Source organism: Poromitra crassiceps (assembly GCF_964638095.1).
Source record: "Poromitra crassiceps genome assembly, chromosome: 11".
NCBI lineage: Eukaryota > Metazoa > Chordata > Actinopteri > Beryciformes > Melamphaidae > Poromitra > Poromitra crassiceps.
The window spans coordinates 31,636,282-31,650,209 of NC_139643.1; the positions used below are offsets into that span (position 1 = coordinate 31,636,282).

The 13,928-nt window shown below is 47.0% G+C and overlaps 1 protein-coding gene across 1 annotated transcript in view; it reads right to left on the minus strand.

The window, feature by feature from the left end:
• Positions 1 to 13,928, minus strand: part of col8a2 (collagen, type VIII, alpha 2) — a 58,242-nt gene that overhangs the window by 8,390 nt on the left and 35,924 nt on the right. Inside the window, exon 2 of the mRNA XM_083646702.1 lies at positions 3,701 to 3,892. Within this exon, the coding sequence (XP_083502828.1) occupies positions 3,701 to 3,851 (151 nt within the window). The 5' untranslated portion in view covers positions 3,852 to 3,892. The remainder of the gene's footprint in view (positions 1 to 3,700; positions 3,893 to 13,928) is intronic.

The following is a 13,928-nucleotide window of genomic DNA, read 5'->3' on the forward strand; positions in this document are numbered from 1 at the left end:
TCCCACAAAAACGTGGAACATAGGACCGGGGAACATACAGTAGGACCCGGGGAACATAGGGATGACCCCCTGCACACCACCTTGTTGCGACATCTCCATTCACTCCAATGGACCAGTTTTTTACCTCACAAAAGTTCCAGGAAGTAAGGTGCTGGATTAAGCAGCACTGTCGAGTTGCAGCAAAATGGACCGTTTGTGATGTACTTTGAAAGGGTCAGATGTTTTAAAGAATCAAATTGTATATTATCAGCTTTATTTTATGCATTCAAACATAGCGCAAGCCCCCTTCCTGGCTATTCATTGGCTACTGAGTGACACATTTTGGACCTCCGCTGACACCACTCTCTCTACTAGATTGCTCTGAGGAGAGAGTGAAACAAAGGAATTTGATTGGCTGTTGACAGAATTCAAATTAAGGAGAGAGATAAAAAAAACAATTTGAATTTGATTGACTTGTGTCAACAGCTGTTTCACTTTCCTTTCGAATTCTGTCAACAGCCATTCAGATTCCTTTGTTTCACTCTCCTTAATTCAAATTCTGTCAACAGCCAATCAGATTCCTTTGTTTCACTCTCTCCTTAATTCGAATTCTGTCAACAGCCAATCAGATTCCGGAATTCTTGACAGTATTTTGAATTCTGCCCTCATGGATACTATTGCAGTCAATGGAAATAGAGCATCTTTAAACATCAGTTTTTCCACTTGTGGAGCAATGAATCTTTGTAAAAAAAAAAAAGACAAACATCTCTATTGTTCTCTTGATGAAGTACCGTATGCAAATTTATGTTTATCCTTTTCATGCTTTATAAGATAGACATGAGAGAGACAGGAAGGCATGAGACAGCGAGGGGAGGAAATGCAGCAAAAGACCACGGGCCGGACCTGAACCTGGGTCGCCGCGGTAAGGACGAAGCCTAACGGCACACGCTCCACACGGTAAGCCACCAGAAATTGGAAATCTTTGAAGCAAAGGTATCAATCTGTGTGCCACACATTGCCTTGGGCTTGTGACCGCCTCCAATAAGTACTGACAGTTAACTTCTTGATATTCTCCACAGTAGTAAATGGAGACAAATTGTCAAATTTGATGAGAAGCCCAAACCTTCATAGATGATACATAGACTATGTTGAAATACAACCTCATTCTCATTCCCATCGCATCCTCCCTCTGACTATAAGTTACACCACGGCCTCCGTTGGCGCCATCATTGCCCTGTTGCGAAATGGGACACCCCCCCCCCCTCCCCAGAACAGCCATCTTACATTGAAGGTTTTGGGGAATAAAGTCCAACATTACTCTCTAAACTTGGCTTTGGATCATATGAACATATTATGAACTATTAATCATGCTGATTGCTCAAGTGTTGACATGGTTGAATCATTGAATGGCATACTCATAGACAGGCCTCCTCGTGTCATTAAGTGTGGGACATCAAATATCTTGACCCACGGGGTACCATTTTGTACATAAGTTGTATGTTTGGTGCTATAGAAATGTTTCATACTTTTATTTTGAGTGGCAACTGATATTGCCATGTGGAGGCTACAATGGCTTGTGACTCTGGATAGGGTTGTGCGATGTTAACCAAATAGCCATCGCGAGGGTTCCACAGTGAAACATCACGATGGACGATGGCATCGTCGTTGGCGTGGGGGCAGAGCAGACAGCGCACAGCACTCAGCAGAGAGAGGGAGGCGGAGGGGCTGGTGCTGTAACTGAAACTGTGACCAGAGCTGAGGCTATTTAGCCTGTGGTGGATATATTAATTAGTCATTACTATATATGAATACGTTTCTTTGCCACATTTGGTCCGATGTAGAAGGCTCAGAGGTCAATGGGAGTCGGCCCATCGACGATGCTCGATGCTATCGTCCATTGTGCCAACCCTAACTCTGGACAAAATAAAATAATTGAAAATGCATCGTAAGTTGTCCAAATGCAATATATATGCATAATCTGAATTCCTGGAAAGTTGACTGAGGACCTGCGATAATAAATCATGTCACATTGAGAGCCATACATAAAGACACAGACAGGTGTATGGCCAATTACCTTAAAGATTTAAATAATCGTGTACTGTATATACATTTTGTGGCATTTGGCTTTTGGCATTTGGCTGTTGTAAATTATAAGTAAGTAGGCCTATGTGAGCACTATGTTGTGCTCATATGTGCTTGAATATTTATTCATGAGTGTATTATTTTAAGTTGTTGCAGTGTGGACTTGTGACCACTTGGAGGCAGTAAAATCATTGTGTTTGTGAACCAAAAATCTGTATTAGCTTCAGTCCTCGGTGTGCGCGGCTTGTACACCGCCACCCTCTCTGCGATCCCTCTGACACAAAGTATAACTTAAATGATGTCAAATCTTCCAGCAAAATCTGTCCTATCTCTGTGAGTGATTCCCAGGAATCTAAAGTTTCTTTCCTCGACACTGAACTTCCCCTGAATCCAACTTCTGGAATGTGTCTTTGTCAAACATTATTTCATGGTACCCAACACAAAGTGTGTCTGTCATGAGAGGAAATTTGCTCTGAAGTAGGGGGCCTCTGACCGTACGAGGGACATTCAAAATTAGTTATCCTTGTGATCCAGAGCCTACAAGGTAATTCTCTAGTGATGGGCAGTGATAGCATGTGTACATTAAGGAGTCTTCCTGTACCTCCCCTCCGCTTCCTGCTTCCCCTTAGCCGCCTTTTATTACTTCTATTTTTACTTCCTCTTTCCTTCACACTTGCTCCCCATCTCCCCCCCCCCCCCCCCCTCTCCCTCACCCTCAGAATACGTGAAAAACAGGGGTAACAGCATCCAGATGGTGGGAGGAATAACTGGCCCGCCAGAGCTCAGCAAACAGTGGGCAATCAGGCCTCCGTTAGGCCCCAACTGAGGAACTGCCAAATCCCGCTGGACACACAGGGCAAGGAGACACACACACACACACACACACACACTCCAGTGAGCCCTTTTACTGCCTGCAGAGAACCAATAAACAATGGCCTCAGTGCACAAATACATCTGTCTGTCCCGGTCCCTGGGATGCTCTCCATATCAAACACATCTTGAACTGAGTTGTTTGGAGACTCAGACTTTTATGATGTTGGTGTCACAGGAAGTATTTTTTCCCCAGTGTGGGATGTTTCCCTGCATAGTTTTGGATGCTATCGATCGTGCTTAGGTCGGGGGCGTCATGCACCGTTTGGTTCAAACAGTCGAAAAAAGATCAAATTGTCAGGCTACTGCCAACAGGATACTGGAAGGGAAACATAGTGTCTACTCAAGATAACTTTGAGGAGGGTAGAACTTAATTTGAAACAACTGACACGGACACTAAGAAGGATCTTTGCCTCAGTTTGGAGATTCGTACATTCTTGAATTTATATCCCACATTCATAGAATGGCATACTATTCTCTTAGTAATTTATATTCTGTACAATCTCTGGTATGTGCAAGGCCTTACTGAGGAGTGGAGCTGCTATGGCCTAAATCTCAGTTAATCCCAAAACCATTCTGCTCAGTGCCTCCTCTGATCCAGCATACTGTTACCACTCTGTGACGCTGAGGTATCCGAGTTGACCTCATGACCTTTGAAGCTGGGTCACTCACAGCACGCGCTCAATAGAATGTGAGAGAGAACAACCTCCAAACGTGAGGGACTCAGGAGAGATGATGATACACACACATCTGCAAAAAAATTGCTCACCAATGTAATGGCCCTTGCCCTCTCGGAACGGGGGTCCAATAGGCCCTTTCATCATGGGCTGCATGTACTTCATCTGGGGCATGGGGGGGTAGCCTCCGGCCAGAGCACGCCCCCCCAGCATCAGCAGCATGCAGACAGGAGCCAGCAGCATGGTCACCAGCTTCCCAGGCTCCAGACGTCACACACGAAGAACTGGAGGAGAAAAGAGAGAGGAGAAATGTGTTAATATGACTGAAACTCAACTGGGCTTTATTGCATTTTATTATAGAGTGAGGATGATTGATTCTTTATTGCAGACTCAGGGGAATCCATATCACAGTACAGAACAACAACACAATAGATAAAAAGAATAATAATATAGAAAGAAATATACAATAAGCACAGGATGGTCTTTCACATCAAAAACTTCACTGGTCAGTTTAAGGAAAAATAGCAGTGTATTCACTTGTATTGTATATAGCATTCTTAGTAAAACCAATGGCATTTAGGGGTTTGGCACATAAGAAACAGAGCAGTGTAAAAAGTGATTACTGAAATTGTGTGCAAACTCCAGGTGCAAACATAGTAGGCTACACAGGTAGCCTGCACAGGCCCATACTCCTCCTGTCCATACAGTATGTGATGCTGTGCATAGACAGTGACCCACCCGTCCTGCAGTGAGCAGCACAGGTATGTAGTACTGTACTTGGCCGGGCCGGTGTTTGACCCAGATGGCGCTCAGAAAATATGACAGGCAGACCTGTTGACTTTAATTTACTGCAGGAAGAAATGATCACTTCATCCTCATGTTACCACTGGCAAATATTTACACAACCCTGGTCAGGTGTGAGCAGGAAACCAGTGGAGGATGGCTGGTGTGTGTGGTGTGTGTGTGTGTGTGTGCGCGCGCGCGTGTGTCTGTCAGCGGTGCAGGTGCCCAGGACTGACTAGCACTGCTGAAATGACGTGTGAAAAGGGCCCAGTTTCCTCTCCAGCCCCGCCCTCTGAGCAGCTGTCTTCGGCTCTGTTTGAACTGATGAGCGTCGGGGGCTCCCCTGTGCTAACGCGTGACGCAGAACGTGATCTCGGCCTCGACCCGGCTCCCTTTGAAATGCCAACAATCTCTCTCGCTTACATCAAGGAGGGGAAACGTGGTGAGGAAGAGCGCTGCCAAGCACACCGTAAATCCATCTCCAAACAATCTCAGCTGAGTGACTGCATCCTCCATATCTATAGCATCTTTGATCGCTTTGTATAAGTCGACTGTTTTCAAAGACAAAACAAATCACCAGACAATTACAGCATTAAACATGGAGTAGAGTATGTATGTACGCCATCACAGGCAGACAGGGAGAGAACAGAGGAACTACATGAAGTTAAGAGGAAAAGATTGCAAAGCAGGCGAACCAAATCAGACAAAAGAGAAATATAATGCAGTAGAGACACACTCCATCATTCTGGCAATTCTGATTGCTGGCAATCACTCCCTACCGCAAATGTGGGATCAAGAAGGACCATAAACTATCCCTCTCCAGGTCCAAAGGGGAAGAGGCTGGGATTCCTTGATTAGTATACCCACTCAGTGTGGTTGGTTCTTGGACATTCTTGCATGCTAGCTAGCCACAGTGAGTCTCAGACCCCATAGCTTACTGCTTAGTATAGCTAAGCCTAGTAGCATGCCAGTAGCATTACTAGTCCCACACTCAGTTGATCACCGGCAATGATCGTTCACATGTTGTTCCATTCCTTCCTGACTCATGTAGTACTCATCTTCCTCTCGTCTAGCGTCTTCTCTTCACTGTGGAGAAAGGGTGAGCTCACTTCTCGGCATGCGTTTTGACAGGAAACCCTTTTTAATTCTGTTACTGTACTTTCTCATGTTTGTTGTTTTAATTCGTTTTATTGGTGGTTTTGTCTGGTTCTGGCAATAACTCCGATAGAGTCTTGTTAGGCGTGCTAGTCTCATCACCTGCTGAGCTGTTTGGACTCACGTTAGTGAGAGCAGAGTTTAGTGGGAACAGTCTGACATGGCACTGCAGTTACATGGGAATGAGTAGACATCTTCTAATTTGAAAATGGTCTGGTATTTTGTAATTCGAAAATTGCATCCAATTACATCGTGAAACAAATTTGTAGCAGGAGCTGGGAGCAAACGGGGATTTTCACTCACAAGCACTTAAAAAAAAAGGTGTTCTCATTGCCACCATGTGTGCTGAAAATGGGTCTGTTTTGCAGCTTTTCGTCTGTGGTTGTTTAGTAATAGCGAGCACATAGTTCATGCCGTCGTCGATTGTGGTTGTTTAGTAATAGCGAGCACATAGTTTGTCGTCTGTGCTTGTTTAGTAATAGCTAGCACATAGTTTGTCGTCTGTGCTTGTTTAGTAATAGCGAGCACATAGTTTGTCGTCTGTGCTTGTTTAGTAATAGCGAGCACATAGTTTGTCGTCTGTGCTTGTTTAGTAATAGCGAGCACATAGTTTGTCGTCTGTGCTTGTTTAGTAATAGCGAGCACATAGTTCGTCGTCTGTGGTTGTTTAGTAATAGCGAGCACATAGTTTGTCGTCTGTGCTTGTTTAGTAATAGCGAGCACATAGTTCGTCGTCTGTGGTTGTTTAGTAATAGCGAGCACATAGTTTGTCGTCTGTGCTTGTTTAGTAATAGCGAGCACATAGTTCGTCGTCTGTGCTTGTTTAGTAATAGCGAGCACATAGTTTGTCGTCTGTGCTTGTTTAGTAATAGCGAGCACATAGTTTGTCGTCTGTGCTTGTTTAGTAATAGCGAGCACATAGTTTGTCGTCTGTGGTTGTTTAGTAATAGCGAGCACATAGTTTGTCGTCTGTGGTTGTTTAGTAATAGCGAGCACATAGTTTGTCGTCTGTGGTTGTTTAGTAATAGCTAGCACATAGTTTGTCGTCTGTGGTTGTTTAGTAATAGCGAGCACATAGTTTGTCGTCTGTGGTTGTTTAGTAATAGCGAGCACATAGTTTGTCGTCTGTGCTTGTTTAGTAATAGCGAGCACATAGTTTGTCGTCTGTGGTTGTTTAGTAATAGCGAGCACATAGTTTGTCGTCTGTGGTTGTTTAGTAATAGCGAGCACATAGTTTGTCGTCTGTGCTTGTTTAGTAATAGCGAGCACATAGTTTGTCGTCTGTGGTTGTTTAGTAATAGCGAGCACATAGTTTGTCGTCTGTGGTTGTTTAGTAATAGCGAGCACATAGTTTGTCGTCTGTGCTTGTTTAGTAATAGCGAGCACATAGTTTGTCGTCTGTGGTTGTTTAGTAATAGCGAGCACATAGTTTGTCGTCTGTGGTTGTTTAGTAATAGCTAGCACATAGTTTGTCGTCTGTGCTTGTTTAGTAATAGCGAGCACATAGTTTGTCGTCTGTGCTTGTTTAGTAATAGCGAGCACATAGTTTGTCGTTTGTGGTTGTTTAGTAATAGCGAGCACATAGTTTGTCGTCTGTGCTTGTTTAGTAATAGCGAGCACATAGTTTGTCGTCTGTGGTTGTTTAGTAATAGCTAGCACATACTGTAGTTCGTTGTCTGTGCTTGTTTAGTAATAGCGAGCACATAGTTTGTCGTCTGTGCTTGTTTAGTAATAGCTAGCACATACTGTAGTTCGTTGTCTGTGCTTGTTTAGTAATAGCGAGCACATAGTTCATCGTCTGTGCTTGTTTAGTAATAGCGAGCACATAGTTTGTCGTCTGTGGTTGTTTAGTAATAGCGAGCACATAGTTTGTCGTCTGTGGTTGTTTAGTAATAACGAGCACATAGTTTGTCGTCTGTGGTTGTTTAGTAATAGCGAGCACATAGTTCGTCGTCTGTGCTTGTTTAGTAATAGCGAGCACATAGTTTGTCGTCTGTGCTTCTTTAGTAATAACGAGCACATGGTTCGTCAAATTCTTGTTTTACGGCCATTACCAATGTGATTCTAAAAGCTGCCCAGCGAGTTTTTCTGTAATTAGTCACGTCTGCATGTGACTCTCTCCGTGCATCTGTCCATTTATGCTTCTTTATGTTCCTGTTGCTGGAATCTGTCTCAGCAAAAATAATAATAATAACAATAATAATAATATAATAATAATAATAATAATAATTTCTTAAAATACTCATACTATATAGAGCCAAAAGCCCAATCCACGAAAATAATATTATGACAATATGAGAACAGAGAAGGAAACAGGGAGACAGATATAGAGAAATAAATCAAAAAACAGAAGAGAGACAGAAGAGAGAGAGAGAGCAGTATTGGTAGTCCAGTGTTTGGTCGTTGGCTGACTCTCTGGCTGCCTGGCAGGGGCGCTGGTCTGGGGTCTGGCTGCCTGGCAGGGGCGCTGGTCTGGGGTCTGGCTGCCTGGCAGGGGCGCTGGTCTGGGGTCTGTGGTTTTGCGGATGGGGTAATTTAACTGGCGGTTCTGGGTGCCCACCATCCTGCAGGCGTCACGCGTGTGACCAGAGGGACACACACAAACACAGCCGCCGTGCACGCCCGGGGATCATCACACACAGACGCGTTCGCAGACCTCGGCAATCTGTTTTATCAAATGTTTTTGTTGAAAAGCTCCGCAGACGCTGTGAAAAAATCTCACGCAATCCCCCCGTCTGGCTGGCCACCACCAGCCACTGCTGGATCGGAGACGCGTACATGCTCTCACAACACAAGAACACCCACGTGAGGAAGCGTGCATGCATGCTAGCACGCACGCACGCACACACACAACGCACAAACGCATACCTCTGGTAAGTGGTTGTGCAGGGTGTCTTAAAAATACTCAAACTCGTTAACTTCCCCCCTTTTCACATGATGTCGGGCCATTCAAAACAAACCATAACAAAACACTGAATTTGAAAGACAGAGAGGGAGAGAGGGGGAGAGACAGAGAGAGAGCGAGAGGAGAGAGAGAGAGAGAGAGAGAGAGAGAGAGATGGTAAAGCCTCAGTCATTAAACATGAGCAGCATCCAAAGTTACAGGGAAAAAGCCTGGTCTGGCAGGCCAATGACACTTTATATAAAACAGATTCAAGAGGGGCGGGGGAGCACACCACACACAAGACATTACAGTAACAGCTCCAAAAATACAAATCAGGACAGAAAATTGTTTTTAGCAAGAAAGAGGAAATTAGGGTGACTGATCCCCGTGGCAAAGGGACAACGCCAACTCCATGGCACACTCTAATAGCCATGGCTCTACTGTTCCCACCTCCAGACAGCTGTCAAATTGCAGAATGTGTAAGATCCACATCAAACACAGAGACACATGTTGGCGAGCGTGCGTAATGAACACAGACGGACAGCCCGCTCTCACGCATGCAGTGTGCCCAACAACTCCCCCCCCCCCCCCCCCCCCCACACACACACACACACAGCTCACATCTCCAAACCACCTGGTAATCCGAGTGCACTGGGCACGGAGCGAGCGCAGTGGCTTGCGGTTGCCGCCTTTTCGCGAGAAACACGCACGCCGTTTTAAACGGAGCGTCGGGGGAGGCTTCGGGGAGGCCGAGGCAGACTCAACAGCCCTCCAAACCCAGAAGTCAGCAGCATCTCAAGTGGCCTGGCCCCAGACAGGCAGAAGAGACACAGACACCGGGGCTCGGCGCGAGCCAAGCAGACACCATCCCTAAGTGCTGCGTCTAGCCGCTAATGAAATGAGCAGCGCTGGGGAGGCGAGCATCAGCGTGAAGGTGCTCTGCTGGCTCCGGGGTCTGTAGTACCAGGCATTTCCTGTACGGCGTGCCGCAAAGAGCTCGTAGGTGTGCGAAGCGTGAAGAGGAGAGGAGGAGGTGGGCGTTCTTGTGGTTAAACGTTATGAGCAGCTCCTTGAGAGAGGGCATCATCTTCTCACCGCCATGCACCACATAATGCCAGCTTAGCCGTTTGTGCAAATACCAAAATGCTTCTACAACAACCCGAGGTCACGCTCTCACCTTGGTTTCCACCACATCGTTTACGAGAAGAGCGGTTGGTGTACCTAAACCTCTGACCGCGTATTCCAGCTGAATCAACACATTCTTGCAAACCCCCGCCACGACCGTAACCGTAACCAGAACCAGAACCATGTCCCTAACTACAACCATGAAGCCACGCGGGGGCGGTCGGCTCCTCTCCGACCACAGCCATTCTGCTGCACCATCTTCTTCTCCACCAAGTTCCCTTTCTTATACATGTTTGAAACGTCTTCTTCATGGAAAAGGATTAACTGTCTGTCCATCACCATAGAGGACGAAGGCGTATTACTTACAATAAATTCAATTAATACACCCGTGGTTTATTATTATTCAGTCTGCAGTCTAGACGTACAAGACATTTTTCCAGATTGGTACCAAAAAGACACGCACCTGCAAGTGCAACCTTTATGCAACCTGTTAAAACACACACAAAGGTACACGCGCCATCTGTCCCAGACAACACAGAGCCCCATTGACCATTAACCTGTGTGTATGGATTGTTCTGTCCATTAGAGAGAGAGAGAGAGAGAGAGAGAGAGAGAGAGAGAGAGAGAGAGAGAGAGATTGATGGAAGGAGGGAACAAGGCGTAGAGAGAGTGAGCGCTGGCGGCGTGTGTGCACAGAGCGCTTATGGAGTCTGAGGGTGTGTGTTTGAGGGGGAGAGGAAATTGAGCGCGTGGGGTTTTATTTGGAGAATCAGCTTCTTCTCAATGAGGTAATCCCCCTCTCAGCCTGAGTGGCACTCAGGCCGCTACGCCTTTCCGGGGGCTACACAGTCACACCACTCACTGACTGTGGAGACCCTGTTCTACACAGTCACACCACTCACTGATGACTGTGGGAGACACTGTTCTACACAGTCACACAGACAGACAGACAGACAGACAGGCAGACAGACAGACAGACAGACAGACAGCTAGACAGACAGACAGACAGACAGACAGACAGGCAGACAGACAGACAGCTAGACAGACAGACAGACAAACAGGCAGACAGACAGACAGGCAGACAGACAGACATCCCTTCTCATCCAAGCCAGCTTGTTGTCAGGAAGCCATAGACACATACAGTAGAGCTCATCCATCTTTGTCTCCCGCTCTCCTCTCTCCTCTCTCCTCTCTCCTCTCTCCGCTCTCCTCTCTCCGCTCTCCTCTCTCCTCTCTCCGCTCTCCTCTCTCCTCTCTCCGCTCTCCTCTCTCCTCTCTCCTCTCTCCTCTCTCCGCTCTCCTCTCTCCTCTCTCCTCTCTCCGCTCTCCTCTCTCCGCTCTCCTCTCTCCTCTCTCCTTTCTCTGATAGCAGTGATGAGATGATAAACGACCACCCAGCAGATGACTCATGACACCTCGACCTTATGGCTCGTGCACACCACAGCCAATTGAGTCACTTGTAGTCTCTTGGAGTCGCTGCTGCCCATTCATTTTGTATTGGATGCATCTCTCATCGCCTTCCAAAGCATGCTGGGATACCCGGCGATGGATGACAGCGACGAGAGGAGGGGCCAAATTCAACTCGACCAATCAAGCTGCAGCACCAAGTGACCAGCGACACGACTACAAGCGACTAGCGCCGCTCTGATGTGCCAGCACCATCACGATGCGTGCCCACTATAAGCCATTTCATTGCTGACAAAATGCCACCCCATTCATTGTGTATTGGGTGCGACTGATTCGATGAGAAAAGCATGCTGGGATACCTGGCAACATAGTCTTGCAGTAGCAGCCATAGATCTATGTCTGGTGCACCACCACAGTGGTTAACACCCGCCCCCCTAAGACCAAAACAATATGCATGACAGACATATAAATTGACCAACCACAGACGGTGTGACGCAAGTCGTGGGGCAGAGATGCACGCAAAAGAGCACGCAGAGAGCCGGACTTCCGTAACAGCCCAGCCAATCAGATTTCACCAGGGGATTTCTCCTGGCAAAATGATGATTTGTGATTCTTCAGACCCTCCGTTTCTGGAAGTGTGCTGACGCCAGACGTTGGGTCTGACCACGTGAGACTACTGGCAACTAGTGTCCTCTAGAGAGAGAGTGGCGTCAGCGGAGGACCAAAATGCGAGACTCATTAGCCAATGAACAGCCAAGAATGGGTCTCGCGCTACTTTTGCATGCTAAAATAAAGCTGATAATGTACAATTTGATTCAAGGGATGAAGAACTCTTTCAGAGTACAACACAAACTGTCTATTTTGCTGCAACTCGACAGTGCTGCTTAATCCAGGACCTCACTTCCTGGAACTCTTGAGAGTAAAAAACTGGTCCATTGGAGTGAATGGAGATGTCGGGACTCTTCTATATACATGGCTCTGCTGGCAACATGACAACGACGATGAAGGACAAGACGAGAGGAGGGGCCAAATTCAAAATCGACCAATTCAAAACGGACAGACAGCAAGACAGCCAATCAAGCTGCAGCACCAAGAGACCGGGGTAGGGCTAACAGGGAGGACGCGACTTTGCACGGAAGAAAGCGCTTGTAATATGGGCACACCGTTACACATGCAAAGAAAAGGCTGCCTGCTGCTCAGGTGCAGGTACGTGCACATGAATCCGTGTCTAACTCATCCAAACCCGGGGCATAAACACCATTCCCTTAGAACAGCATGACTGATTGGGGCGGTGCTTCATTTTCACATGTATCTCCTCCGTTCCTCGCTTTGTGGGAAACGGCAAAATAGAAGATGACAACAGAATCCCGCGGGTCAAGGTGGAGAAAGGGAGGAGGCTATATAATGAATATGGGAACTGGAAAAAGCGACGGGATGGAGAGGGGGGGTCAATAGAAAAGGCCCTCGCTTTCCTTGAGGAGAGAAAAAAAGAGATATAATAAAACATGGAGGAGGTGGAGAGGAGAAGAAGAGCCTCATCAATTCAGGAAACGGTACCTGTGGAGCGCGGCCGTGTTTTCCTAACTTCCCCTAAAGGACGGGGGCGGGCGAGAGGAGGGCGAGGAGACGGGCGGAGCAGGGCTGAGTTTATGTTGATGGAGTGGCTGAGGAGGGAGCGAGGGAGAGCTAAAGGAAATGGAGGGTATAGGTGTGTGTGTGTGTGTGTGTGGGACAGGTTGAAGGGGATGTGAAGAAGGGGCCAGCAGACGCAGGGTCTTCAATTCATCATGACTTCATTCAGAGGAACACGCTCAAAATACCCACGGGACGCCCATCTGAGCGCAGGAGCAGACGTGCTAATCGTGAGATGGGTGGGTTGATGGATTGTGCATGCGCGGATGTGTGTATGCGCTTGTGTAGGCGTGTGTATGAGTGTGTGTGTGTGTGTGTGTGTGTGTGTGTGTGTGCGTGTGCGTGTGCGTGTGTGTGTGTGGTATTCAGGGCGACGCAGTCAAAGTGAGGCTAATTAGTCACAGAACTATTAACCCACAGAACCTCGCACATGTATACAGTTGAGTGTATGTTGGGAAGAGGAGAGGCCCCCGCTGCAGGAACATTTTGGGGGCCAGTGAAAGGGCATTCATTACAATATATTAGCCAGTCTGGCCCCGTAGGGCCGTTTCCATATTATCGCTTCATCTTCCTGAGTGTGAAGCCTTTCACAGGACAGGACAAATAGAGGAGAGGGAGAGGGAACCTGCCAACGCGTGAGTTACAGCAGAAACGGAGAGGAGTCCACGCAGGCAGACAAACCCGGCTATACCTTTCCGGCTGACCCGTCGCTGCACCTGAACCCAATATGAGCGGCTGATTAGGTAATCGAGAGGAAAGCGTAACAAAAATAATCCCATAAAGGACAATCTGCTTCCATCTTCCCAGAGCAATATATCTTCTGCCTCTCTATGGAGCGAGACGGGTCCCTATAAAAGCACACCGCCACCCCCGCGCTCAAAAACCTGACATTACTGGCGCCTGATCAATTACTCAAACATCTAGACTCAATGGAAATCGTTTGCCATTTTGAAAAAATTTAGAAATTAATCGAAAGATACATATTTATGGATATTGAGGAGAGGAGGGGGGCGGGGGGGGAGTGAGTTAGTGGGCACCGTCAGGAGTTCACAGCAGCATGACCTCACCTCAGTAGGAAAACTTCTAGGACACCCAGTAATATAATCCCCTGTAAATCAGAATGATCACTTTGTGTGTCTCTCTCTCTCTCTTTCCCTGTCTCTCTCTCTCTCTCTCTCTCTCTGTGTGTCTCTCTCTCTCTGTGTGTCTCTATCTCTCTCTCTCTCCCTGTCTCTCTCTGTGTGTGTCTCTCTCTCTCTTTCTGTGTCTCTCTCTCTCTCTCTCTCTCTGTGTGTCTCTCTCTCGCTCTCTCTCTCTGTGTGTCTCTCTCTCTC